This window comes from Pezoporus wallicus, unplaced genomic scaffold (assembly GCF_028554395.1).
Source record: "Pezoporus wallicus isolate ANWC-B61680 ecotype Strahan unplaced genomic scaffold, APGP_CSIRO_Pwel_v1 contig_8805, whole genome shotgun sequence".
Lineage (NCBI taxonomy): Eukaryota > Metazoa > Chordata > Aves > Psittaciformes > Psittacidae > Pezoporus > Pezoporus wallicus.
Genome location: NW_026637668.1, coordinates 281,611 through 308,940, shown reverse-complemented (window position 1 = coordinate 308,940; position 27,330 = coordinate 281,611). Strand labels below are relative to the sequence as shown.

At 52.5% G+C, this 27,330-nt stretch overlaps 2 protein-coding genes and 2 long non-coding RNA genes across 8 annotated transcripts in view; 2 read left to right on the top strand and 2 right to left on the bottom strand.

Annotated features, from left to right (window-relative positions):
* The window catches only part of TNNI3K (TNNI3 interacting kinase), a 43,734-nt gene extending 43,264 nt beyond the window's left edge, over nt 1-470 (top strand). For all 3 annotated transcript variants that reach the window (XM_057407167.1, XM_057407166.1, XM_057407165.1), the window contains one exon: nt 24-470. Coding sequence is in view for 2 of the 3 variants with exons in the window: in XM_057407166.1 (XP_057263149.1) it covers nt 24-97 (74 nt within the window). In the remaining variant the exon portion in view is untranslated. The remainder of the gene's footprint in view (nt 1-23) is intronic.
* LOC130598078 (uncharacterized) overlaps nt 1-1,162 on the top strand; it is a 72,437-nt gene extending 71,275 nt beyond the window's left edge. The window contains exon 2 of the long non-coding RNA XR_008971934.1: nt 958-1,162. This is a non-coding gene — a long non-coding RNA (uncharacterized LOC130598078). The remainder of the gene's footprint in view (nt 1-957) is intronic.
* A 2,312-nt stretch (nt 1,163-3,474) lies between these two features.
* The window catches only part of ERICH3 (glutamate rich 3), a 40,815-nt gene continuing 16,959 nt past the window's right edge, over nt 3,475-27,330 (bottom strand). For 2 of the 3 annotated variants that reach the window (XM_057407161.1, XM_057407162.1), the window contains exons 13-16: nt 25,027-25,524; nt 19,345-19,491; nt 16,533-16,858; nt 4,774-5,789 (exon numbers count right to left, since the gene is read on the bottom strand). In XM_057407161.1, coding sequence (XP_057263144.1) covers nt 4,833-5,789; nt 16,533-16,858; nt 19,345-19,491; nt 25,027-25,524 — 1,928 coding nt within the window. In that variant the 3' untranslated portion in view covers nt 4,774-4,832. Of the gene's footprint in view, nt 4,090-4,773; nt 5,790-16,532; nt 16,859-19,344; nt 19,492-25,026; nt 25,525-27,330 lie in introns of those variants that run through there. The other variant, XM_057407163.1, reaches the window with a different exon arrangement.
* Nucleotides 7,903-15,438, bottom strand: LOC130598079 (uncharacterized). Its single transcript, XR_008971935.1, has 4 exons — nt 15,393-15,438; nt 12,251-12,293; nt 10,568-10,636; nt 7,903-8,005 (listed from the first exon to the last, which is right to left on the bottom strand). It is a non-coding gene; the product is annotated as an uncharacterized LOC130598079 (long non-coding RNA).

Below are 27,330 nucleotides of genomic sequence, written 5' to 3'. Positions count from 1 at the left end.
GAACCTCTCTCTGTGCCCCACAGGCTACGTGTCGGACCCCATGAGCACCATGAGGTTTCATTCCTGCAGCAGTGGCAGCTTTGAAGAAAGCAGCTGACAGCATGAACCGTCCCTCTGCGGAGAGACCCATCACCGTGTCAGCACTGACCCAGGCTCCCAGTGCTGCACTGAGGACCCCCAACAGCTCCATGTGCTGGTGGCAAATGTCCCCGTCACAAGTCCTGCTTTAGCATCTTTCTCTGCTGACCTGCTTGAAGGTTAGGAGTTTTTGGTGGTGTGCATCTCTTCCTTAACAAATGAATGTTAATGTTAAATGAGGGATTTAAAAGACAGGTAGATGTGGCACTGAGGGACATGGTTAATGGTGGACTTGGCAGCGCTGGGTTAGTGGTTGGCCTTGATGATCTTGAAGGTCTTTTCCTACCGAAATGATTCTGTGATTCTAATGTCCCACGAGGAATGCTGCACTTTCACCTGGAGCTTGAATAATATGATGTGGTGAAAGTAAAAATGCATCTGTTGTAGTTTCAGAGCTGTGCAGCAAGATGTTCTTAGATGGGACTGCCCAAAAGTGAGGGGCTACCAGCCCAGTGCTGACTGGAAGGAGCTGGGAGCCGCTGGTCTGCCCTGGTCAGGAGGAGCAGCAGCCTGTTGCTCCCCACCTCCATCCAGAGCTGAAGATTTTCCCGCTTCCAGCTCCTGAACCAGATCAGTCACAGAATCCCAGCCTGGTTTAGGTTGGAAGGGAGCTTAAAGCTCCTCCAGCTCCAGCCCCTGCCATGGGCAGGGACCCCTTCCACTGGAGCAACTTGCTCCAAGCCCCTGTGTCCAACCTGGCCTTGAGCACTGCCAGGGATGGGGCAGCCACAGCTTCTCTGGGCACCCTGTGCCAGCGCCTCAGCACCCTCACAGGGAAGAGCTTCTGCCTAAGAGCTCAGCTCATCTCCCCTCGGGCAGGTTAAAGCCATTCCCCTTGGCCTGTTACTGTTTGAGACCCATTTTCTGTCTGAGCTCCTTCAGTCCCAGGCACATCCTGTGTCTCATGTTCTACACCATGGGCTTGCACAGCCCCAGCACAGCAGCCCCCGGCTGCAGCTCACCAAAGCCTGGTCCTTGGATGCTTTGTGCTTGCTGAGAATAAAGGTATCTGGGTGGTCACATTCACTGCTCTCTTCCAGCCATCTGTGTTTTCTTACCCACCTGCTTGGTTTGGTTGGAGGGATTGGTTTTGACAGACTCAGTATCCTTCTAGGCCTTTGCTTACAGGAAGCAAGAGGAACTCACAACAAACTTTAAACCACAAGGGAAATATTTAGGACTGTGTCACAAATAACCTCAACACAGGGAACAGCGCCGTCCGGCCTCGAAGCAGAGCTGCTGCAGGATGCTCTCTGGAGCCTGCTGAGCACCATACATGGGCTGGGCCACAGCACCTCCGGTCACTGCGCATTCAACGTAACTAAATAAACTAAAACCACCCCGAACAGGTCGGGGGGGTGTGGTGGGGGGAGCTGACCGCTGCTTCTAGAGGCGGTGACAGTTCATTGCACTGGAACCTTCTGCCAATAGCGAGGGTCAGCTGGAAGCGCTCCCACTGCCCTGTTATTCCCCGCCTGGAGCACGCCGGTGCCCAAGCGCTGCCCTGCAGCAGAGCCGAGCCCGGTGCCTGAGCACGGACCTGCCCTGGGGGAGCCCGCCCGGGGCTGGGTCCATGCAGGGTGGCCCCCACCGGCCGCGGGCAGCGCACGGAGGTGCCGCCAGCGCGCCTGTGTCCGCACGCGGTCGGTGCCGTGAATGCTTGGGGCTGGTGCACATCCTGCTGCTCCCAAGAGCCACCTGCATCCCCTCGCGCTGGCGTTAATCAGTGACTAGCAAGGAGCAGAACCACTGCCTGTAGTAGGTCTGAAAGCTGCGGGTTCAGACCTCTTAGCGAGGTCCAAACGTTCGACGGGTCTGCTTCTTACCAAACAATTCCACCCTCTCCGATGACAGGCATGCTCCCATTTGAAAGCGCACAAATGGCACAGCTTTAACGGCCAGCCCAGCAGCAGCAGGGCCAGCCACTGAAACTGCCAAATTCAGCTCAATTGTGTACGTGGTTCCAGCCCTCTGACCATGTTAGAAATCAGCCCCATTGAAGGAGCTGGACAAATGAACATGGCCCAGCACAGCTCCAGTCCATGGCCCTCAGTGACCTGCAAGTGGCTTCATCAGCAGGGAACAGGGGAGGAAGAAGGTAAGCATGAGAACGGGGGAACTGTCTGGTCCATGCCAGGGGAAAAGGTGAGATGGGGCAAGAACTGCTTCGTACCACAGATCAAAGCTCACCCACACCTGCCCTGTATGTGAGAGAAGAGAAAGAAGCACGACAGAGAGGAGCTCATCCCGTCAATATGAGCTCAGAAATCATGGCGTGTTCTTGGGAAAGCTGATTTTTTTTCTCCCAGTCTATAAAACCAGAGTATTTGCAGGGTGGGGGTTTAGAGCAATACAAGAAGTCGTACAATTGGCATGTTCCAAAGCAAAGGGTTCATTCCCATAATGGTTAAAATCACACACACAAGTGTCAATTGTAAATATATCAAGTATTTTAACTAATGAATTGTCAGCTTCCTTCCCCAATCACTGCAGCACCATTCACCTTGGGCTTCCCTGGTGCCTACCACCAACAAATCACACCTCGTGTGTTTTCATCCTGCACTCAGTAAAGCAGCTCAATGTCAGATAGACCAGTATGACTCACAACGTGCCCAAGTACAGCCTTAGTTTCAGTCCTGACCCTTCCAGGCAACCCCTGCAAAGGCAAATCCCTGCCCTCCTCCTTCTGCGCTTGCTCAGCTCCAACACTTGAATTGCAACCACGTGTATGGATGTGCAATTGTAAATGGTGCTGGTGCAACCATGCTTACAAGCCACAGGCCTTTGCTCTGCATGAGTGCATGCATGATGTAGTTATAGCATTCAACTCAGCATTAGTCATTTGGTTAGAAAGAAGAGATCAGTACTGAAGACCAGGCCCTGGCACGAGTTACTCTTGAACAAGATTCAAGATACATCATTCTGTGAAACCATCTGCAAAGATCTAAGAAACTGCACAGACTGGCCCAGGGGCTTTGATACCCCAGACGGATGTGCAGTGCCCACCCCTGGACAAGGTCCTTAGCACAACTTTCCATTCTGTGCCCTTCACACGCCAGGAGATGCAGCAGAGCTGGAATGCAGACTCCAGCAGTGTAGATCTGCAGCCAGCTTCACCCTGCTGACCACCCAGCACAGCCTCATGGGCCAGGGAATCACTCCTGACTGGCACCAGCAGAAGCAAAAGGCTTTATTCATTCACAGACCCATTAGAGCTGCTCTGATCCAATGATCTTCAACATTGCCAAGTGCCAAGAACACCCTGAAGCATGGCCAGCAGCAAGCCTGGACCCCAAGGACAGAGACACCCCCCCCCCCAAGGAGCGCAGCATCCCCCAAGTAAACACCCCATCTCGTGACCCTGCCAAGCACCCCCAGCTGCCCTACGGGAATCAGAGCAGCAGTGGGTGCCCATGGCCACGGTAGGGACACAGCCCTGGCTCACAGTGAAGATCCTGCAGCTCAGAATAGGAAATGACACACAGGGAAGAGCAGTCAGGACATGGACACAGCCACCACCGCGGGCACTGCGTGCAGACACCTCCTGTCCTGTGAGCACACACAGCACAGCCACCCTCAGCCTGCAGCAGTGGTGCTGGGGGAGGAGACTCAGCTGGTCCAGTATTTCCCTTTGTCTGGGGAAAAGCAAGCAGTGGAACAGCCCTTGTGATTGTCCTCTTCGTCATTCTGAGTGTGCTGCTCCCTGGGCTGGCGGGTTCAGGCTTGCTTTGGGTGTCTGCTGCACACGGAGAAGCTGCTCTGGTAAAATGTGACAGACAGTTGTGGTACTCATGGAGTGAAATAAAGGAGGGAACATTGCAATCAGCACAAAGCTACAGCAACTTGTGTCAGTGTTGAGGAAGGAGCTGCAGAAAAAGCTTAGAAGCTGCTTTCTTTCCCAAGCTGGGGCTGTACCGGGGGCACGACAGCGGTGTCTGTGACTGCAGGCTCCTACGGAACAGAGAGAAAAAAGTCAGCTTACACAAAACATGCTGAAGTTTGAGCTACTGCGATGCTGCTGCAACAGGTTCCTGCAAGCTGATGCCGGAGTAACCAGAAAAGTTGAGTGCTGCTGCTGCGGCAGAGGAGCCAGGCAGGGGAGCGGGATGCTGGGCATCAGGAGCTGCTCCACATGGTAATGGCGGGGGGAGGGTTGCTGCAAGTGTTAGTGCCAGAGCAAATATGTTTGCTATGAGATTTTGTGAGCAAGGAAGAATGCAGAAGCTGACACCCAAAAGGATTCATCATCCTATGGAGACAGGTTGAGAGAGGAGGGCTTGTCCAGCCTTGAGAAGGCACTGGGGAGACCTTAGAGCAGTTCTAGTGCCTAAAGGGGCTACAGGAAACCTGGAGAAAGGCTTTGGACAAGGGCCTGTAGGGACAGGCCAAGGGGGAATGGCTTTAACCTGCCTGAGGGGAGACTGAGATAAGCTCTTAGGCAGAAGCTCTTCCCTGTGAGGGTGCTGAGGCACTGGCACAGGGTGCCCAGAGAAGCTGTGGCTGCCCCATCCCTAGCAGTGTTCAAGGCCAGGTTGGACACAGGGGCTTGGAGCAAGCTGCTCTAGTGGAAGGGGTCCCTGCCCATGGCAGAGGTTGGAGCTGGGTGAGCTTCGAGGTCCCTTCCACCACAAAGCTTTCCATGATTCTCGGGCTCTATGACCCCTCACCCCAAGTACCAGCTGCAGACATTCCACTTATAGCAAACGGGATGAAGTGGTGCACCCTCTGCTCGGGACAGGGACAGCGTGGGGACAGTGTGTGGGACAGGGGCTGACCCGCACAGGATTCACCTCACGGGGACTGTGGCTCCTCTCGCCCGCATCAGCAGCTCCTGGGGTGTCCGGGCTCCCTCCGACGGGACTGTCCGTCCCCTGCTCCCCGGCCCCAGCAGGGCTCTGTGCACTCGCCGGGACAGGGGCTGCTGCTCCCTCTGCAGTGCCCCCATGGAGGCCGCTCTGCTCCCGCTCTGCTCCCCCCGCCGCCGGCTCTGCCCCGTCCTCGCTGCCCGCTGCCCCCGTGCCCGGATGTCCCCGCTGCAGCCGTGGGGAGCTCAGCGCCTCGGCCCCGGCGGCCCCATCCGCGGTCCCCTCCTGCCCCGCTGCCCCCGCCGCGCTCCCCCCCCGCCCCGGGGCAGACCCCGCTGCCCCCTCCACTGCCCCGTCGCCGGCAGGCTGCGCCTTCCCTGTCCCCTCAGCACACCCCGCGGGTCCCTCCATCCCATCTGCCCGCTCCCCCGGACCTGCTGCTCGCCCCGTGCCCTCTTCTCCAGCCCTTGGCTCTGCTCTGGCCACCTGCACACACGCCGTCCCCACCCCTCCATCCGCTTTCCCTTCCACTGCTCCCTCCGTCTTTGCCTTGCTGCCTGGAGATGGGTTTCCACACAAGACTGCTTCTGCTGAGCCCTCCTCCTCTTCTGCTGCTGAGGTGTCCTCCAGCCTAAGTGATCCTTCACTTAAGGGATCCCCTCCAGCACCCACCAGTGCCTCCAGTGCAGGTGCCTCTTGCAGCAGGGGACCCTTGCCAGGCTCCACAGACTCCTCCACTGTGTCTTCTACTCTCAGGAAAGAACTCCCCTCCACCTCCAATGCCTCGCCAACCTCAGGTGTTGCTGCTTTCCCCTTCTGCGCCAACTCTTCCCCTGATGCTTTCAGCTGGGAAAACACATTTGGCTTTACAAAGTCATCTCCTCCAGGCACAGACTCTCCTGTGCACACATCCCGATTCCCCAGGGCCTCAAGGAGAGCCCCAGGCTTCTCCACAGCCTCCACCCACCCAGAAATTGTCTCCTTGACAGCCTCTTCCCCATAAGGGTCAGCTGCCCCAGCAAACCCTGCTTCTCCCAAGCTAGCTTCCTCTGCAGCCTCCTCTGCCTCACACAAAGCTCCTACCACAACACCCTGAACTGCAGAGGCTCCCTCCTGCATGGTTTCAGACACCATCTTATCCGCATCCAAAACAATCTGACCTGCAGAACCTCCCTCCTGCAAGGGCTCAGAAAACATCTCACTCACAACAAGACCCTGACCTGCAGAACCTCCCTCCTGCAAGTCCTCAGACACCATCTCACTCAAAATAACACCCTGACGTGCAGAACCTCCCTCCTGCACAGCTTCAAACACCACCTCACTCAAAACAACACCCTGACCTGTAGAAGAACCTCCCTCCTGAGTGGCTTCAGACACCATCTCAACCACCTCCACAACACCCTGATCAGCAGAAACTCCCTCCTGCAGGTCTTCAGACACCATCTCACTCACAACAACACCTTGACCTGAAGAACCCCCTCCTTGCATGGACTCAGACACCATCTCACTCACAACAACACCTTCATCTGCAGAACCCCCTCCTTGCATGGACTCAGACACCATCTCACTCACAACAACACCTTCATCTGCAGAACCCCCTCCTTGCATGGACTCAGACACCATCTCACTCACAATAACACCTTCATCTGCAGAACCCCCTCCTTGCATGGACTCAGACACCATCTCACTCACAACAACACCTTCATCTGCAGAACCCCCTCCTTGCATGGACGCAGACACCATCTCACTCACAAAAACACCTTGATCTGCAGAAACCCCTCCTTGCATGGACTCAGACACCATCTCACTCACAACACCTTGACCTGTAGAACCCCCATCCAGCACAGCCTCAGACACAATCTCACTCACAACAACACCTTGACCTGCAGAATCCCCCTCCAGCACAGCCTCAGACACCATCTCACTCACAACAACACCTTCACCTGCAGAACCCCCTCCTTGCATGGACTCAGACACCATCTCACTCACAACACCTTGACCTGTAGAACCCCCCTCCAGCACAGCCTCAGACACAATCTCACTCACAACAACACCTTGACCTGCAGAATCCCCCTCCAGCACAGCCTCAGACACCATCTCACTCACAACAACACCTTCACCTGCAGAACCCCCTCCTTGCATGGACTCAGACACCATCTCACTCACAACACCTTGACCTGCAGAACCCCTCTCCAGCACAGCCTCAGACACCATCTCACTCACAACAACACCTTCACCTGCAGAACCCCCTCCTTGCATGGACTCAGACACCATCTCACTAACATCTTGACCTGCAGAACCCCCCTCCAGCACAGCCTCAGACACCATCTCACTCACAACAACACCGTGACCTGCAGAACCTCCCTCCTGAACACTCTCAGATACTATCTCACTCACAACAACACCTGCAGAACCTCCTTCCTGCAAGTCCTCAGACACCATCTCACTTACAACAACACTCTGACCTGCAGAACCTCCATCATGCAAGTCCTCAGACACCATCTCACTCACAACTCCACCCTGACCTGCAGAACCCCCCTCCAGCACAGCCTCAGACACTATTTCACTCACAACACCTTCACCTGCAGAACCCCACCCTTGCACGGACTCAGACACCGTATCGCGCACAGTAACATCCTGACTTGCAGAACCTCCCTCCTGTACAGCCTCAGACACCATCTCACACACCTCCATGACATCCTGACCTGGAGAATCTCCCTCCTCCACACCCTGAGACACCACATCAACTACCTCCAAAACACCCTGACCTGCAGAACCTCTCCCTTGCACAGCCTCACACACTGTCTCACTCACAAGAACATCTTGACCTGCAGAACCTCCCTCCTGCAAGGCCACAGACACCATCTCACTCACAACACCCTGACCTGCAGAACACCCCCCCTGCACAGCCTCAGACACCACCTCACTCACAACACCTTGACCTGCAGAGCACCCCTCCTGCAAGGCCTCAGAAACCATCTCACTCACAACAACACCCTGACCTGCAGAACCTCCCTCCTGTACAGCCTCAGACACCATCTCACTCACAGCAGCACCCTGACCTGCAGAACACCCCTTCTGTACAGCCTCAGACACCATTACACTCACTTCTACAACACCCTGACCTGCAGAACCTCCATCCTGCAATGCCTCAGACACCACCTCACTCACAACACCCTGACCTGCGGAACCTCCATCCTGCAAGGCCTCAGACATCACCTCACTCACAACACCCTGACCTGCAGAACATCCATCCTGCAAGGCCTCAGACACCACCTCACTCACAACACCCTGACCTGCGGAACCTCCCTCCTGTACAGCTGCAGACACCATCTCACACACAAAAACACCTTGACCTCCAGAACCCCCATCCTGCACAGCCTTAGCCACCACCTCACTCATAACACCTTCACATGCAGAAACTCCCTCCTGTACCGCCTCAGACACCATCTCATTAACAACAACTTGAGCTGCAGAACATTCCCCTTGCACACCCTCAGACACCGTCTCACTCACAACACCCTGACATGCAGAACCTCCCTCCTGCGTGTCCTCACACACCATCTTACTCAAAACAACACCCTGACACGTAGAACCACCCTCCCACGTGCCCTCAGACACCATCTCACTCACAACAACACTCTGACCCATAGAACCTCTTTCCAGCAGGGCCTCAGATATCATCTCACTCACATCTACAACACCCTGACCTGCAGAACCTTCCTCCTGCATAGCCTCAGACACCATCTCAACCACTTCCACAACACCCTGACCAGCAGAACCTCCCTTCTGCACCACCCCAAACACCATCTCACGCACAACAACACCCTGACCTGCAGCACCTTCCTCCTGTGTGGCTTCAGACACCATCTCAACCACCTCCACAACACTCTGACATGTAGAACCACCCTCGTGCACGGCTTCAGACACCATCGCACTCACAACACCCTGCCTTGCAGCACCTTCATCCTCTGTGGCTTGAGACACCATCTCACGCACAACAACACCCTGACATTCAGAACCTCCCTCCTGCACATCCTCAGACACCATCTCATCCAAAACAACACCTTGACCTGTAGAATCTCTCTCCTGTAAGTCCTCAGACACCATCTCACTCACAACAACACCCTGACCTGCAGAACCTCCCTCCTGCATGACCTCAGACACCATCTCAATTACAACACCCTGACCTGCAGAACCTCCATTGTGAAAGCCCTCAGACACCATCTCACTCACAACAACACCGTGACCTGCAGAACCTCCCTCCTGAACACTCTCAGATACTATCTCACTCACAACACCTGCAGAACCTCCTTCCTGCAAGTCCTCAGACACCATCTCACTTACAACAACACTCTGACCTGCAGAACCTCCATCATGCAAGTCCTCAGACACCATCTCACTCACACCAACAACCTGACCTGCAGAACCTCCCTCCTGCAAGTCCTCAGACACCACCTCACTCACACCAACAACCTGACCTGCAGAACCTCCCTCCTGCAAGTCCTCAGACACCACCTCACTCACACCAACACCTTGACCTCCAGAACCTCCCTCCTGCACAGCCTCAGACACCACCTCACTCACACCAACATCCTGACCTGCGGAACCTCCATCGTGCAAGTCCTCAGACACCACCTCACTCACACCAACAACCTGACCTGCAGAACCTCCCACCTGCAAGTCCTCAGACACCACCTCACTCACAACAACACCTTGACCTCCAGAACCTCCCTCCTGCACAGCCTCAGACACCATCTCATTCACAGCAACACCCTGACCTGCAGCACCTTTCTCCTGTGTGGCTTCAGACACCATCTCAACCACCTCCACAACACCCTGACCTGTAGAAGCTCCCTCCTGCACAGCCCCAGACAATACCTCACTCACCTCCACAACACCCTGACCTGTAGAACCTCCCTCGTGCACGGCTTCAGACACCATTGCACTCACAACAACACCCTGACCTGCAGCACCTTCCTCCTCTGTAGCTTCAGACACCATCGCACTCACAACAACACCCTGACCTGCAGCACCTTCCTCCTCTGTAGCTTCAGACACCATTGCACTCACAACAACACCCTGACCTGCAGCACCTTCCTCCTCTGTAGCTTCAGACACCATCGCACTCACAACAACACCCTGACCTGCAGCACCTTCCTCCTCTGTAGCTTCAGACACCATCGCACTCACAACAACACCCTGACATTCAGAACCTCCCTCCTGCACAGCCTCAGACACCATCTCACCCAAAACAACACCCTGATCTGCAGAATCTCTCTCCTGTAAGTCCTCAGACCCCATCCCACTCACAACAACACCCTGACCTGCAGAGCCTCCCTCCTGCATGACTTCAGATACCATCTTACACACAACAGCATCCTGACCTACAGAGCCTCCCTCCTGAGTGGCCTCCGACACCATCTCACTCACAACACCCTGACATGCAGAACCTCCCTCCTGCATGACCTCACACACCATCTCACTCAAAACAACACCCTGACATGTAGAACCATTCTCCCGCCTGACCTCAGACACCATCTCACTCACAACACCTTGACCCATAGAACCTCTTTCCAGAAGAGCCTCAGATATCACCTCACTCACATCTATAACAGCCTGACCTGCAGAACCTTCCTCCTGCATAGCCTCAGGCACCATCTCACTCACAGCAACACCCTGGCCTAAAGAACCTCCCTCCTGCATGACCTCAGACACCATCTCACTCACTTCTATAATGGCCTGACCTGCAGAACCTCTCTCCTGCATGGCCTCAGACACCATCTCACTCACAACAACCCCCTGACCTGCAGAACCTACCTCCTTCATTGCTTCAGACACAATCTCTTCCGTCTCCACAACACCCTGATGTGCAGAACCTCCCTCCTGCAGGACACCAGACACAATCTCACTCACAACAACACCCTGACCTGCAGAACCTCCCTCCTGCAGGACACCAGACACAATCTCACTCACAACAACACCCTGACCTGCAGAACCTCCCTCCTGCAGGACACCAGACACAATCTCACTCACAACAACACCCTGACCTGCAGAACCTCCCTCCTGCAGGACACCAGACACAATCTCACTCACAACAACACCCTGACCTGCAGAACCTCCCTCCTGCAGGACACCAGACACAATCTCACTCACAACAACACCCTGACCTGCAGAACCTCCCTCCTGCACGGCACCAGACACAATCTCACTCACAACAACACCCTGACCTGCAGAACCTCCCTCCTGCATGGCACCAGACACAATTTCACTCACAACAACACCCTGACCTGCAGAATCTCTCTCCTGCTTGACCTCAGATACCATCTCACTCACAACAGCACCTTGACCTGCAGAACACCCCTTCTGCACAGCCGCAGACACCATCTCACTCACAACACCTTGACCAGCAGAACCTCCCTCCTGTGTGACCTCAGACACCATCTCACTCACATCTACAACACACTGACCTGCAGAACACTCCTCCTGCACAGCCTCAGAAACCACCTCACACTCAACAACACCCTGACCAGCAGAACCTCCCTCCTGCGTGACCTCCAACACCATCTCACTCACATCTCCAACACACTGACCTGCAGAACCTCCCTTCTGCACGGCACCAGACACAATCTCACTCACAACAACACCCTGACCTGCAGAACCTCCCTCCTGCAGAGGCTCAGACTCCATCTCACCCTCCTCCACAACACCCTGACCTGCGGAACCTCTCCCTTGCACAGCCTGAGATACCATCCCACTCACAACAGCAACCTGACCTGCAGAACCTGCCACCTTCGTGACCTCAGACACCATCGCACTCACAACATCCTGACCTTTATCAACTCCCCCCTGCATGACTTTAGACACCACCGCACTCACAACACCCTGACCTGCAGAACCTCCCTCCTGCGGGACCTCACATACCATCTCACTCAAAACAACACCCTGACCTGCAGAACCTCCCTCCTGCACAGCGTTAGAAACCATCTCGCTCACAACACCTAGACCTGCAGAATCTCCATCCTGCAGATCCTCAGACACCATCTGACTCACAACATCTTCACCTGCAGAACTTCCCTCCTGCAAGGCCTCAGACATCACTTCACTCACAACAACACCCTGACCTGCAGAACCTCCATCCTGCAGATCCTCAGACACCATCTGACTCACAACATCTTCACCTGCAGAACTTCCCTCCTGCAAGGCCTCAGACATCACTTCACTCACAACAACACCTTTACCTGCAGAACCTCCCTCCTGGACAGCCTCAGACACCACCTCACTCACAACACCTTCACCTGCAGAACCTCCCTCCTGCACAGCCTCAGACACCATCTCACTCACAACACCCTGACCTGCAGAACCTCCCTCCTGCACAGGCTTAGATACTGTCTCACTCACAACAACCTGACATGCAGAAACTCCCTCCTGCACAGCCTCAGACACCATCTCACTCATAACAACACCCTGACCTGGAGAACATCCCTCCTGCATAGGCTTAGACACTGTCTCACTCACAACACCCCGACATGCAGAAACTCCCTCCTGCACAGCCTCAGACACCATCTCGCTCAGAACAACCTGGCCTAAAGAATCCCTCCCTTGCACAGCTTCAGACACCACCTCACACACAAAAACACCTTCACCTGCAGAACCAACCCCCTGCATAGGCTTAGAAACCATCTCACTCACAACACCTTGACCTGCCAAATCTCCCTCCTGCACAGCATCAGACACCACCTCATTCACAAAAACACCCTGGCCAGCAGAACCTCCCTCCTGCATGGCCTCAGACACCATCTCACCCAAAACAACACTTTGACCTGCAGAATCTCCCTCCTGCACAGCCTCGGACACCATCTCACTCACAACAGCACCTTGACCTACAGAACATCCCTCCTGCACAGCCTCAGACACTATCTCAACCACTTCCACAACACCCTGACCTGCAGAACCTGCCTCCTGCGTGACCTCAGTCACCAACTCACTCATAACACCCTCACCCGCAGAACCTTCCTCCTTACTGACCTCAGAAACCACTTCATTCACATCTACAACACCGTGACCTGCAGAACCTCCCTCCTGCAAATCCTCACACACAATCTCACTCAGAGCAACAACCTGACTCACAGAACCTCCCTCTCGCACACCCTCAAACACCATCTCACTCACAACTCCCTGACCTGCAGAACCTCCCTCCTCGGTGGCGTCAAACACCATCTCACACACCTCCACAACACCCTGACATGTAGAAGCTCCCTCCTTCAGAGCCTCTGACACCATCTCACTCACAACAACACCCTGACCTGGAGAATGTCGCTCCGGTGTGACCTCAGACACCACACCACTCACAACAACACCCTGAGCTGCAGAACCTTCCCATTGCATTGCCTCAGACACCATCTCACTCACAACACCCTGACCTGCAGAACTTCCCCCTTGCATAGCCTCAGACACCATCTCACTGTCAACAACACCCTCACCTACAGAACGTCCCTCCTGCAAGTCCTCGCACACCATCGCACTCACAACAATACCCTGACCTTCAGTACCTCCTTCCTGCACAGCCTCAGACACCATCTCACTCACATCTACAACACCCTTTCCTGCAGAACACCCCTCCAGCACAGCCTCAGACACCATCTCACTCACATCAACACCCTGACCTGCAGAACCTTCCCTTTGCACAGTTTCAGACACCATCTCAGTCACAACACCACTTTGACCTTCAAAACCTCCCTCCTGCGCAGCCTCATACACCATCTCCCCTTCCCTCACAACACCCTGACCTGCAAAACTTCCCTCCTGCACAGTCTCATACAGCATCTCACCCTCCTCCACAACACCCTGACCTGCAGAACCTCCCTCCTGAACACCCGCAGACACCATCTCAATCACAACAACCTGACCTGCAGAATCTGACTCCTGCATGACCTCATTCACCACCTCACTCACAACAACACACTGACCTGCAGATCTTCCCTCCTGAACACCCTCAGACACTAGCTCAATCAAAACATCCTGACCTCCAGAACATTCCTCCTGAACACTCTCAGACACCATCTCACTCACAACAACACCCTCACCCACAGAACTTCCCTTCTGCAAGCCCTCAGACACCATCTCAATCACAACACCCTGACCTGCAGAATCTGACTCCTGCGTGACCTCATTCACCATCTCACTCACAACACCACCCTGACCTGCAGAGCCTCCTTCCTGAACACCCTCAGACATCATCTCAATCACAACACCCTGACCTGCAGAACCTCCCTCCTCCAAGTCCTCAGACACCATCTCAATCACAATACCCTGACCTGCAGAACCTGCCTCCTGCATGACCTCATTCACCACCTCACTAACAACACCTTGACCTGCAGAACCTTCTCCTTGCACAGTTTTAGACACCATCTCAATCACAAGACCCTGACCTTCAGAACCTCCCTCCTGCAAGTCCTCAGACACCACCTCACTCACAACATCCTGACCTGCAGAACCTTCCCCTTGCACAGTTTCAGACACCACCTCAATCACAACAACACCCTGACCTGCAGAACCTCCCTCCTGAACACCCTCAATCACCATCTCAGTCACAACACCCTGACCTACAGAACCTCCCTCCTGCAATTCCTCAGACACCATCTCAATCACAACACCCCGACCTGCATATCCTCCCTCCTGAACACATTCAGACACCATCCCAATCACAACACCCTGACCTGCAGATCCTGCCTCCTGCAAGTCCTCTGACACCATCTCAGACACAACACCGTGACCTTCAGAACCTCCCTCCTGCAAGTCCTCAGACACCATCTCAATCACAACACCCTGACCTGCAGGACCTGCCTCCTGCGTGACCTCATTCACCACCTCACTCACGACACCCTGACCTTCAGAACCCCCCTCCTCCAAGTCCTCAGACACCATCGCAATCACAATACTGTGACCTGCAGAACCAGCCTCCTGCGTGACCTCATTCACCACCTCACTAACAACACTGTGACCTGCAGATCCTCCCTCCTGCACACCCTCAGACATCATCTCAATCACAACACCCTGACCTGCAGGACCTGCCTCCTGCGTGACCTCATTCACCACCTCACTCACAACACCCTGACCTTCAGAACCCCCCTCCTCCAAGTCCTCAGACACCATCTCAATCACAACACCCTGACCTGCAGATCCTGCCTCCTGCGTGACCTCATTCAATACCTCACTCACAACACCCTGACCTTCAGAACCTCCCTCCTGGAAGTCCTCAGACACCATCTCAATCACAACACCGTGATCTGAAGATCCTCCCTCCTGAACACCCTCAGACCCCATCTCAATCACAACACCCTGACCTGCAGAACCCCCCTCCTGCACGTCCTCAGACACCATCTCAATCACAACACCCTGACCTGCAGATCCTGCCTCCGGCGTGACCTCATTCACCACCTCACTCACAACATCCTGACCTTCAGAACCTCCCTCCTGCAAGTCCTCAGACACCATCTCAATCACAACACCGTGATCTGAAGATCCTCCCTCCTGAGCACCCTCAGACACCATCTCAATCACAACACACTGACCTGCAGAACCTCCCTCCTGCAAGTCCTCAGACACCATCTCAATCACAACACCCTGACCTGCAGATCCTGCCTCCTGCGTGACCTCATTCACCACCTCACTCACAACATCCTGACCTTCAGAACCTCCCTCCTGCAAGTCCTCAGAAACCATCTCAATCACAACACCGTGATCTGAAGATCCTCCCTCCTGAACACCCTCAGACACCGTCTCAATTACAACACCGTGATCTGAAGATCCTCCCTCCTGAACACCCTCAGACACCGTCTCAATCACAACACCCTGACCTGCAGAACCCCCCTCCTGCAAGTCCTCAGACACCATCTCAATCACAACACCCTGACCTGCAGATCCTGCCTCCTGCGTGACCTCATTCACCACCTCACTCACAACATCCTGACCTTCAGAACCTCCCTCCTGCAAGTCCTCAGACACCATCTCAATCACAACACCGTGATCTGAAGATCCTCCCTCCTGAACACCCTCAGACACCATCTCAATCACAACACCGTGATCTGAAGATCCTCCCTCCTGAACACCCTCAGACACCATTTCAATCACAATACCCTGACCTGCAGAACCTCCCTCCTGCGAGTCCTCAGACACCATCTCATTCACAACACCCTGACCTGCAGATCCTGCCTCCTGCGTGACCTCATTCACCACCTCACTCACAACATCCTGACCTTCAGAACCTCCCTCCTGCAAGTCCTCAGACACCATCTCAATCACAACACCGTGACCTGCAGATGCTCCCTCCTGAACACCCTCAGACACCATCTCACTAACAACACCGTGACCTGCAGATACTCCCTCCTGAACACCCTCAGACACCATCTCAATCACAACACCCTGACCTGCAGAACCTTCCCCTTGCACAGCCTCATACACCATCTCAACCACCTCAACACCATGACCTGCAGAACTAACCCCCTGCATGGCCTCAGGTTCCTGCCCTCCCCATGCTGCCAGGCTCCCCATCCCCTCCATCACACCCTCCTGTTCCCCGGGTGCCACCTCTGCACCAGTCTCCGCTCCCTTCCATGTCTCCTGTCCTTTGGGATCTCCTTCTGCCCGGGTGCTCTCCTCAGGTGCAGATTCCCGCACCGCGAGCAGACTCTCCATCAGCAGCACAGCCACGGTGTCCTCCTTGGGCAGCAGATCTCCCACCCGTGCCACTTCTTCTGCCTCTTTGGATCGAGCATCTCCTCCCTCAGCCACAGATTTTTCCTCCTCAAGTGCTTGCTTCTCCCCTTCCATCTGCCCATCTTGTACCGCTTGTTTTGCTGCCTTCTGCTCGTCAAGTGTTCTTGCTCCTTCTACCAAGGAGGCTGCATCTGGTGCTATTAGGGAACAATCAAACATTAGTTTTACTGAGAACTGTGTTAGTGTGAAGGCTGTTTACAGGGTTATCATTAAGGATGTGATCTGACCCGAGCAATGAAGTGACATCGGCATGGTGACGAGAAGAAAACTTGCTGTGCTGTTCTCATCACCCACCATGCTCTGGCTGTGCTCCCAATGCTGTTCTTCTGGTGCCTAGAACACCTCACTGAAGCCAAGACATCAATGCATGACCAGCCTCCAGCTCTGGTGGGCCTGCCTGCGCGCCCTCCTCCCTGACCGGCCTTCTCTGGGACCTCGGGTGCGTGAGCTACAGCTACAGTGACATTCAAACACGCAGAAATAGGTGCAAACCGCTCATGTGAAACAGGCACACACAGGAAGAATCCTCAGCTGCTCCTGCAGAATGGGGAACTGCCCATGGGTGCTGTAATTACACCAGGGCAATAGCACAGCATCGATTCCCACCCCCTGGGAATCCAGTGTTCCAGGATGTGTCCCCAGCCATCACCCCAGCACCCTGTACTGCTGCACCTGTGTTCCATGCAAACCTGGCAGGTTCCTGTTCTTTAGGAGCTGAGAAGTTTTGTGCCACTGCAAGGAGGAAGGAGCAATGTCTTTTCCAAGCCACCCTCTCTCAAACTGGGCAAAGTCCAGGAACAACATGTTCTCTGCCCTGGTCTGTACATCAGAAACATAGATCTTTGTGGAGACCAACACACAAAGACCACTGGGCTTGGAAATTAAATGTTCTAGACAGTTTTTGCTGCCAGCTGAAGCAATATCATAAGAGAAAGAATTACTGAGAGGACAATTATTACTGACAGACCAGAGATGAGAAGGAACCTCCAGCCTCCTGCATACACCTCCTGGATGAAAGACAACAAACCCTACAAGCCTGTTTGTTCTTGGACTATGTAGAGCAAGAAGACTAAAAGGCTCCCAGTTGGCCTGAAAAACACTTGGAACACACTGGATGAATGTACCAATGTAGAAGACCTGGGTCGGAGCACCTGGGTCAGAGCAATCCCAGGCACAGCTACAGGTTGGGCAGTGAAGAGATTCAGAGCAGCCCAAGGAGAAGGACTTGGGGGTGCTGGTCAATGAGAAAATGAACATGAGCCGGCTTCAGTGTGCGCTTGCAAGCCCAGAAACCAACCGTATCCTGCGCTGCATCCGAAGGAGCGTGACCAGCAGGTCGAAGGAGGTGATCCTGCCCCTCTACTCTGCTCTTGTGAGACCTCACCTGGAGCATTGTGTGCAGTTCTGGTGTCCTCAGCATAAAAAGGACATGGAACTGTTGGAACAAGTCTAGAGGAGGCCACGAGGATGCTCAGGGGCTGGAGCACCTCTTGTATGAAGATAGGCTGAGAAATTTGGGGCTGTTCAGCCTGGAGAAGAGAAGCTGCGTGGAGACCTCAGAGCAGCCTTCCAGTATCTGAAGGGGGCCTATAGGGATGCTGGGGAGGGACTCTTCATTAGGGACTGTAGTGACAGGACAAGGGGTAACGGGTTCAAACTTAAACAGGGGAAGTTTAGATTGGATATAAGGAGGAAATTCTTTCCTGTGAGGGTGGTGAGGCACGGGAATGGGTTGCCCAGGGAAGTTGTGAATGCTCCATCCCTGGTGGTGCTCAAGGCCAGGTTGGACAGAGCCTTGGGTGAGATGGTTTAGTGTGAGGTGTCCCTGCCCACGGCAGGGGTTTTGGAACTGGATGATCTTAAGGTCCCTTCCAACCCTAACTATTCTATGGTTCTATGATTCAATGAAGACAGTGCGCAACCAGCACTTTAATGCAATATAGAAGACCTATTCTGCCTGTTAGAGGATGGAGGAAGGGAAAGGAAGAGCAATAGCCAGAGCAGACTGAAGTTAGTTTTCACCTCTGGTTTTCTGCTCTTTTCAGCCTCATTGCTACTGTGGAGTGGAATCTTATCATGTCCTGTCCCTGTGGCTCACTGCAGCAGGGTGGCTTTAATGTACAACATGCAAGGCTCTGCTGTCTGCAGCAGTAAGCTGCCAGGGTGGCTGGACCAGAAAAGTTCTCAGTGGGAATCAGGATCAAGTTGAAGTTTCCTCCCTGACAATTACGCCAACTGCTAAGAGGGAGGTGGGCTTGGGAGACACATAGGGAACAGCCTGGGGATCAAGTCTGTCGCTCCTGTCCTTCCCTTTCCCAAGGCAGCCCTGTGCCAGCTGGAAGCGAAGGGAAGCTCACTAGATTCCTGCTTCCCACAGCTGTTCCCTTGACTGGCAGCCAGTTTTCCCATGGCCTGGATTCTTTACCTAGGACCATTATAACTGCCAAAAAAGCATTAATGATACATGGGTACAGAAGGTAGCTAGGCATCACCCCATTGTACACAAGTAAGGAAAGAGCACAAGGAGGGTCTGGAGCCTAGGAAAGAAAAGGCAAACGCTTCTATAAAGAGACTTCAGATGAATAAGATTTAATTCACATCCCCAATGGACAGCTGACCTCACCTTCACTGTCACCATGCTCTGCACTTGTTACGTGCTCTTCTTCCTCATCCACATGGGAATCACCAGGTTCAGGTTCGGAATTCACATGGTGATCATTTCCAACTGCCTTTGCCACCTCCGCCTGGGCTGGTTTGCAATCATCAAAAACTGGCACAGGGTTACAAGAGAGCAAGCAAGAGAAACTGTTAAAAAGCAAGAGGAGCATGGAAGTCACTCAGCAATCTCAGCTGACCCCAGAGCTGGAATGCTGGGGCCGGCCCGACCGGAGCCGTGTGAGCCCTCACCAGCAGGAAGGTAATTACAGTTAAATAAAAGAGTAAACCCAAAAGCAGACAACCACTCAGAATGCAAGGGAAGAGCCACGCAGGAGCTCCACTGATGCACAGAGCAGCAACCTTGCACATTTCACAGACAGCGAGGTTGCTTTGCTCTGAGGCTGGTCAACACTCAAGCAACAGCATTGGTTTATAGATATAAAATCATTATTGGTTTATGAACATGGTTTTAAAATGCTATATTAAGCTCCCAACTGCAGTTCTGAGGATTCCCCAATCCCTCAAACTAACACAAGTGACCAAAGACTTGTGCTTAGCTGCAGCTAAGTGGGAATTATTGTGCTCTGTACATGCAATGAGCCTTCACAGCCAAGTCACATGTTCAACGTTATTGTTAAGACTGCATCCACAGTATCACAGTATCACAGTATGCTAGAGATTGGAAGGGACCTCGAAAGATCATCTAGTCCAATCCCCCTGCCGGAGCACGAACACCTAGATAGTGTTACACAGGAATGTGTCCAGGCGGGTTTTGAATGTCTCCAGGGAAGGAGACTCCACAACCTCCCTGGGCAGCCTGTTCCAGTGTTCCGTCACCCTCACTGAGAAGAAGTTTCTTCTCAAGTTTAAGTGGAACCTCTTGTGTTCCAGTTTGTACCCATTACCCCTTGTCCTATCATTGTTTGCCACTGAGTAGAGCCTGGCTCCATCCTCGTGACACTCCCCCTTTATATATTTATAGACACTTATAAGGTCACCCCTCAGTCTCCTCTTCTCCAAACTATAGAGACCCAGCTCCCTCAGTCTTTCCTCATAAGGGAGATGCTCCACTCCCCTAATCATCTTTGTTGCCCTTCGCTGGACTCTCTCCAGCAGCTCCCTGTCCTTCTTGAACTGAGGGGCCCAGAGCTGGACACAATATTCCAGATGGGGTCTCACCAGGGCAGAGTAGAGGGGAAGGAGGACCTCTCTCGACCTACTAACCACCCCCTTCTAATACACCCCAGGATGCCACTGGCCTTCTTAGCCACAAGGGCACAGTGTTGGCTCATGGTCATCCTGTCGTCCACTAGGACCCCCAGGTCCCTCTCCCCTACACTGCTCTCTAACAGGTCGTTTCCCAACCTATACTGGAACCTGGGGTTGTTCCTGCCCAGATGCAGGACTCTACACTTCCCCTTGTTATATTTCATCAAGTTATTCCCTGCCCAACTCACCAGCCTGTCCAGGTCTCGCTGGATGGCAGCACAGCCTTCTGGCGTGTCAGCCACTCCTCCCAGCTTAGTGTCATCAGCAAACTTGCTGATAGTACACTCAATTCCCTCATCTAAATCGTTGATGAATATATTAAATAATACCGGTCCCAGTACTGACCCTTGAGGCACTCCACTAGTTACAGGCCTCCAACTAGACTCAGCCCCATAGACTACAACTCTCTGGCTTCTCTCCTTCAGCCAGTTCGCAGTCCACCTCACTACCTGATCATCCAGTCCACACTTCCTCAATTTAGCTGTGAGGATGCTGTGGGAAACTGTGTCAAATGCTTTGCTGAAGTAAAATCCCTCCCACTCTTGCTTATGCCTTGCTGGAGGATTATGCAAGTGGCTTTCAAGATAGAAAAACTGAACAAGCTCTCTATGAGCAGTGTTCCAGCTACATACACAGTCCAGTCCCTCCCAAACCTCTCCCAGGAGCTCTCCCCTCCAGCAGACAGGCTTCTCCCTCCAAGTTCTACCAGCTTTCTGTATCTTTCCTTTCCTGTTGCAGTTACTGGCTTAGCCTCTCACACAGATCACTTCCAAGGTTGCTACTGACATTGACTGGCAGCATAAAACCAAACCTTGCTTCTGGTTTTACTGCCGGCTGTGCCCACGAGGAACTGCAGCCCTTCAGGTGCATCTCTGCAACAGCTCCTGCCTTGGTTTGTGTTGTGGCTGTCAGTGTGAGACCTGTGTAATCCCTGTTGCTGCCAGGATGGTGCCGGTGCTCATACATTCCAAATACAGAACAGCCAAGTCCTTGTCCAAAAGGGAGAAACTCAGCGAACTGCTTGTACTTGAGACTTCAGTCAAGCCCAGGGTTCAGGTCTTAGAGGAGACAATCACAACATTTCAGATCTTATTACTGCAGGTGACATGGAGTACACTTCCCAGCTTCATCTACACAGCAGAAGAGCTGCAGGGACACTTCTTCCGTGTCCTGGTTTCTAGATGTTTCTAGAAGACAAGTTCTTCTCCAGGCTCAGTGAGAACACAGACACTTTTCAGTATCTTCACCAACGATCTTCCCAGAAACAGCACTCTTCTCTTCCCACATCCCTGCCTCCCTCTTCCCATGCACACTCTCTGCTCTCACCTTTTCCCCACCTCTCCGCTTTTTCCTATGGGGCTGTTTCTTCCTCCCCTGCTGATTCTGGTTTTCCACCCACCCTTGCCTATGGCATTATTCTTCTTGTTTTCAATTTTGTGTCTATTTTCTCTTCCTCCTCCTCCTGTGGTTCCTCGTACTTCATGCTTACACTCATTGGTCCTACCCCATCAGCACCCTGCATGCACCACCCTTCTGAACAGAACTGTGAGCGCATTTCCAAACAACCACTTCAGCCTGGGGACCACAAGGCAGCACAAGCCCCCAGTTGCCTGGGCCACAGCTCCCAAAGGGCAGCGGCAGCTTCACTCCCTGCTCTCCCCCTTCACTGGGGGGAAGCAGTAAGGAGCCATGGAAGCTCAGCAGGGAGGTTCATAAGGTTCCTCCTGGGATCCTGACGCGGTCTCTGCAGTCGTGCGCATCCTGCTCCAGTCATTCAGGGCAGACAAGAAGCTTTCAGCTCCAGGACACCCCTTGGCTGCCTGCCGCAGGGTACAGGCAGCACCTCCTCCCAGCCGGTGCTTTGCCAGGTGTGGTGCACATTTGCTGCTCTGGCTCTAGGGCAGCTGCATGCTCTGCAGTCACTGCCTGTGCAACCTCTGCCAAAGGGGGGTGACACGTCAGGGTTCAGGGGCCCGGCAGGGTGACAAGCACTGCTCACAGCACTTCTCTCTTAGGATCAGCAGCTCCTTGTCACAAGGAGCGCAGCAGGACCAGAACACGCAGCAGGACCAGAACACGCAGCAGGGGCTGTCCCAGCTATGTCTATGCTCCTGACAGAGCTGTCATGCTGGGCACTGGCCTGCCCAGGAGCCACCCAGAAGAGCACCCAGAGGAGCACTTTGAACCTTTTGCTTTCTTCACACACGCAGTTTTCTCTGCTGAACACGTTCTGCACTGTTAATGACAGCACTGGCTGTGAGAAACCCTGTCACGAGCAGAGCACGATGGGTCTTGCAGGGGCAAAGCCAGAACAGCACCGTACCCATCTCATCTCAATGGAGGCTGATGGGAATGACCAGTCCCACAGGGAAGTTCATGTGAAAAAGTGAGGGAGGCCCAAGAGCAGACTGAGAACCAGTTCTGCGCTCCCAGTAAAGGGCTGAGCTCTTTTGACCCTGGTATCTCCAGGGGCTTCTAATCTCAGCCTGTTGCAGGGCTGGAGTAGTGGGAGGTGTAACCATCAGGCGTTTCCTAGCATCACAGAATCCCAGACTGGTTTGGGTTGGAAGGGACCTTACAGCTCCTACAGCTCCAACCCCTGCCACGGGCAGGGACACCTTCCACTAGAGCAGCTTGCTCCAAGCCCCTGTGTCCAGCCTGGCCTTGAACACTGCCAGGGATGGGGCAGCCACAGCTTCTCTGGGCACCCTGTGCCAGCGCCTCAGCACCCTCATTAGATCTCCCTACATTTTGCATTAGAATCTTTATCACGGCAGCCACTGTGCAAAGTGCCTGGGATAAGCCAGGATTCCCATACTGCCTTTATTACCCCACCGTATTTCTTTAGCAGGCCCATTATACCTCAAAAAGTGTTATCTTTTCCTTTCACTGCTCTCCACACAGTTTCTTGGCAACTCTTTATTTACTATAAAATTTACCTAGACAAACTTCATGTAGACAGGGAAAAATCTATCTGCAACTTAGGAAGATGTTCCTGTCTGCAGCTGTCATGAGTCAATGACTTGTCTTGCCCTCTCTTGATCTGCACTGTCCCTGAGTCTCAGGTAGTCTCCTGGCAGCAGAGATGATGCAGGACTTGATCAAGAAGTGAATTCTGTTACATTCAGACTATCTGTATGCGATAGGGGATCTCTGTTTAAACCTAGAGCCATGGAACCATGAGTGCTTGATGTGAGCACAAAGGAATTCATGCCACCAAAGAACAACACTATTCTCTTGGCTAACTCAGTGCCAGATTACCAGCCTGGCACATCCGATGGGTCTTTCCTTGGTTTTCTACTACAGCACAATCTCTGTCCTCCAGGTTTTTAAAGTTCCTTCTCCTTCAGCAGTCCTCACCCAACTCATCTGAGCCTAGAGGAAAAGGTGCTGAGACTGAAGTTTCTTTCCCACAAGGGAAGAGAAGGGTTCCAGAAGCAAACTTCTTTGAAGACTTCAGCACTCTTCAGTGACTAGTGTGTTACTGTCACTGTCTCAATTCTGATTGCATAGCAAAGCAAGAGTAATGCACAAGACAAAGTAACCCAGCAGCAATGGACTTGCCAAGCATTAAGCACCAGCAGTCAAACTGTTTATTCCACACACAGCTACCTTGGATGCAATGCTGTAAACAGCCATAGAAACAGAGCCAAAACCTGCTGTGACATAAAGGAAAAGCATTCTACATTCCACTGCAAACCCAGCACACAGAAAGACAACTGGAAATTCCATCTACCATGGCCTGTGGCTGTCCCTTATGTCAGCACCAGCACAGATGCTGTTCTGCCTCATTTAACAGTATCCAACACATTTCCCCATGACTTGGATGGCATTGCAAAGCAAGGCTCACATTTTTTCTTATTCCCCAGATATGATAATGCAAACCTTGCTCATGTGGCAAACCTCTTATTAACTGCCCATGAAGTTTCCCTGGAAGGCAAGGTTGAAACTGCACAATGCCCATTTTGTCAACAGTAGAAACGAGGTGTCACAACTGATAGATTTACTCCTTGCCAACAAGTCCATGCCAGAGTGAAGCAGCACAACCACGGATCAACTGACAGTCTAGCCTTCATCTGCTGCACCAAGATTCCCAGGGTAATTTTTAGTGTTATTTTTGAGCTAGCATTTTGACAGTATAAACTGTCCTCCAGTTGGCACACAGATTGGGTTACATTGGCAACACTAGAAAAGAACCAATAAACCCAGGCGACATTCTGGGTGGTTATTTATCTCACAGCAGCACAGAGCATTGCAGAAGCTTGAAACCAGTTCAGCAGTGGCATTCCCCATGCTGCACCACGAAGGAGTACAAAGCTAAACACAGCAACCCTTGTATGCACCAGCCACTCACAGTTGTGGCAGGGACTGTACTCACCTCCTCCTTCGTCACTGCGAGGATCCTCATCATTGCTGTCCTCCACTTCTGTCACACTGCTTTCCAAAGGCACTAGAACACCTTCTTCCCCATCACCTCTCCCAGTACTGGTGTTCTCCTCATCTTCCCCTGTGTCACTTTGGACTGACGCAGCCTCGTTGAGTTCCCTGTTAACTTCAGGACTTTTATGCTGTACTGCTGTTGTATTTTCATGAAAAATTCCATTGTCTCCCCTTGCTGTTAGATCTGGTTTTGCCTTTTGTGCTCCATCTATCCCTTCCTCTTCCAGTACAGAAGTTTCCTGATTTTCCTCCACTCTGTGCAGTTTATTCTCCCCATTCTCATTTCCAAACTGTTCATGTGCTGTGTTATTAGATGCCCTTTCATCGTTATGCTCCTCTTTGCCCTCAACATCATCTTTCATTGTTTCAGCACGAGAGTCATCTTCGCTGCTGTACTGGGTGCTGACGGATGAGAGAGAGTGCACAGGCCTCCCACCTAGAAACAGCAAACAGAACTTTGGTGTAGCATTTGTCACTACATCTGCCTTCATTGGCCACTAGTTCCCTTTGCTGTGCACAAAGGGACAGACACTCATCTGGTATCAGCCTCTGAATCACACCATCTGAGGGTATTGTGGCAAAACTCCAGTAAGGGTAATAGAAGAACACTGCCCAGATGTATCAAAGGGTTAAAGTCAAAGCTATTTAGCATGTTTTTTTTCTGACAACAGAAATGAACCAGATTAGAACCATCAATCACACAGAAATACACTCCAAAAGCACCCCTAAAATGTGACTCAGAAAAGTTTTCAAATAGGTTCTTGAGTCCCAACAATGGAACTAGAAGTTGCTACGGAAGTTGCTTGAAATATTTCCATGTAAACTATTTCTAGAGAGCAAGAGTTCTCCATCCAAATGGAAAAATCTTCTTGTCCTCAGAATTACCAAGGAACCCTTAGTTTTTATAGATTTACTGGTACAGCTCCATTGGGAAAAGCCCCCACCTTTTTTATCTCTCTATCTCTTCTGAGCTATGGCAGAAAACAACAGGAGAAAGATTTCATTACAAAGAGGAAATATAAAAGATCAACAGATAGGAAAGAGGAATGAAAACTCTTGGGATTTGTGTTCAAGGTATCACTGCCCAGAGGGAAACAATGTGAAAAGCTTATTTTCTTTAAGGAATCTGGATAAAACTAGATGAGGACTCAGTGCCACCAGGTAACAGCAAATAGACCTCTGGGAGATGATGAACCTTTCCTACACTATTCAGGAAACACCCTGACCAGTTTGGGTTCCACTCTTTACTGGCTGTAACACATTCTGTGCAAGCACCAAGAAGTAGATACCAACTGGTTTCTGGATACTTCTACCACCCCGAGCACAGAAACCTCTTGGAACATTAATCACTTAATCCAGAACAAAAGATCATCCTGGCCTTCAAACTTAAATGCAAAGTCCCTAGAAATCCAAAGCTTTAATGATCTGAAATGTCTCACAAAGCTTGCAGTGACCTTAAACCATCCCTATCTGATCTTACAGTCTACCTTTTACCAGTAGTAAATAAGGACTCAGGAGCTCCCTTCAGGCTTCCTGTCCTGAGAAGATAAATGTTGGAAGCACTGCTCCTCTTGTTGACAGTGTTTTACACCCATGGGGAGCAGTCACGCAGCTCCGAGCACAGAACAGATCCATTCACAACATAACATAAAGGCTCTTTCATCAGTATCCTTAGCTCCTAATCCATGCGTCTCTCATTACTTATTGTACTGGCATGTTTAGACTTCTAAAAGCCCCCCTGGCTCCCCACCTGTTATTTGGTAACTGCTCCTTACACAAAATACCGAATGCCAAGTCAGAGCATTACCTGTCTCTTCCTACAGCCTCAGCAAAGAGCAGGGATAATGAGGTAAGGGCAGCTCCTCTGCCCCCTTTCTCCAAAAGTGACAGTGGAAGCAGAGCTCACTGACTGTTCACAGCTCACGAGTGATCAGAGAGAACAAAAACCAAGACTCTCTGGGGCCACGGCAGTGATTGGTTTTATAAACCAGGATCTTTCAAACCTGATTTCACACTCTGGTGGATTTTGTACTTCCCGTAAAAAGCCTGGACCTTTCTTGCAGCTGCAACCTTGTCACAAGCAGCTGGATCACCTCTGCTTAACTCACCCACAAACACAAATGTGAAAGTAGTGTTTCCATTCACCTTGAGAAACAGTGCTCACTCGCTCAAGTGTTTAGAGCTAATTTGCTGACTGGCTCCATCTCCATTTCTAACTAGTTCAGCAAAGCCTGCTGTGAGC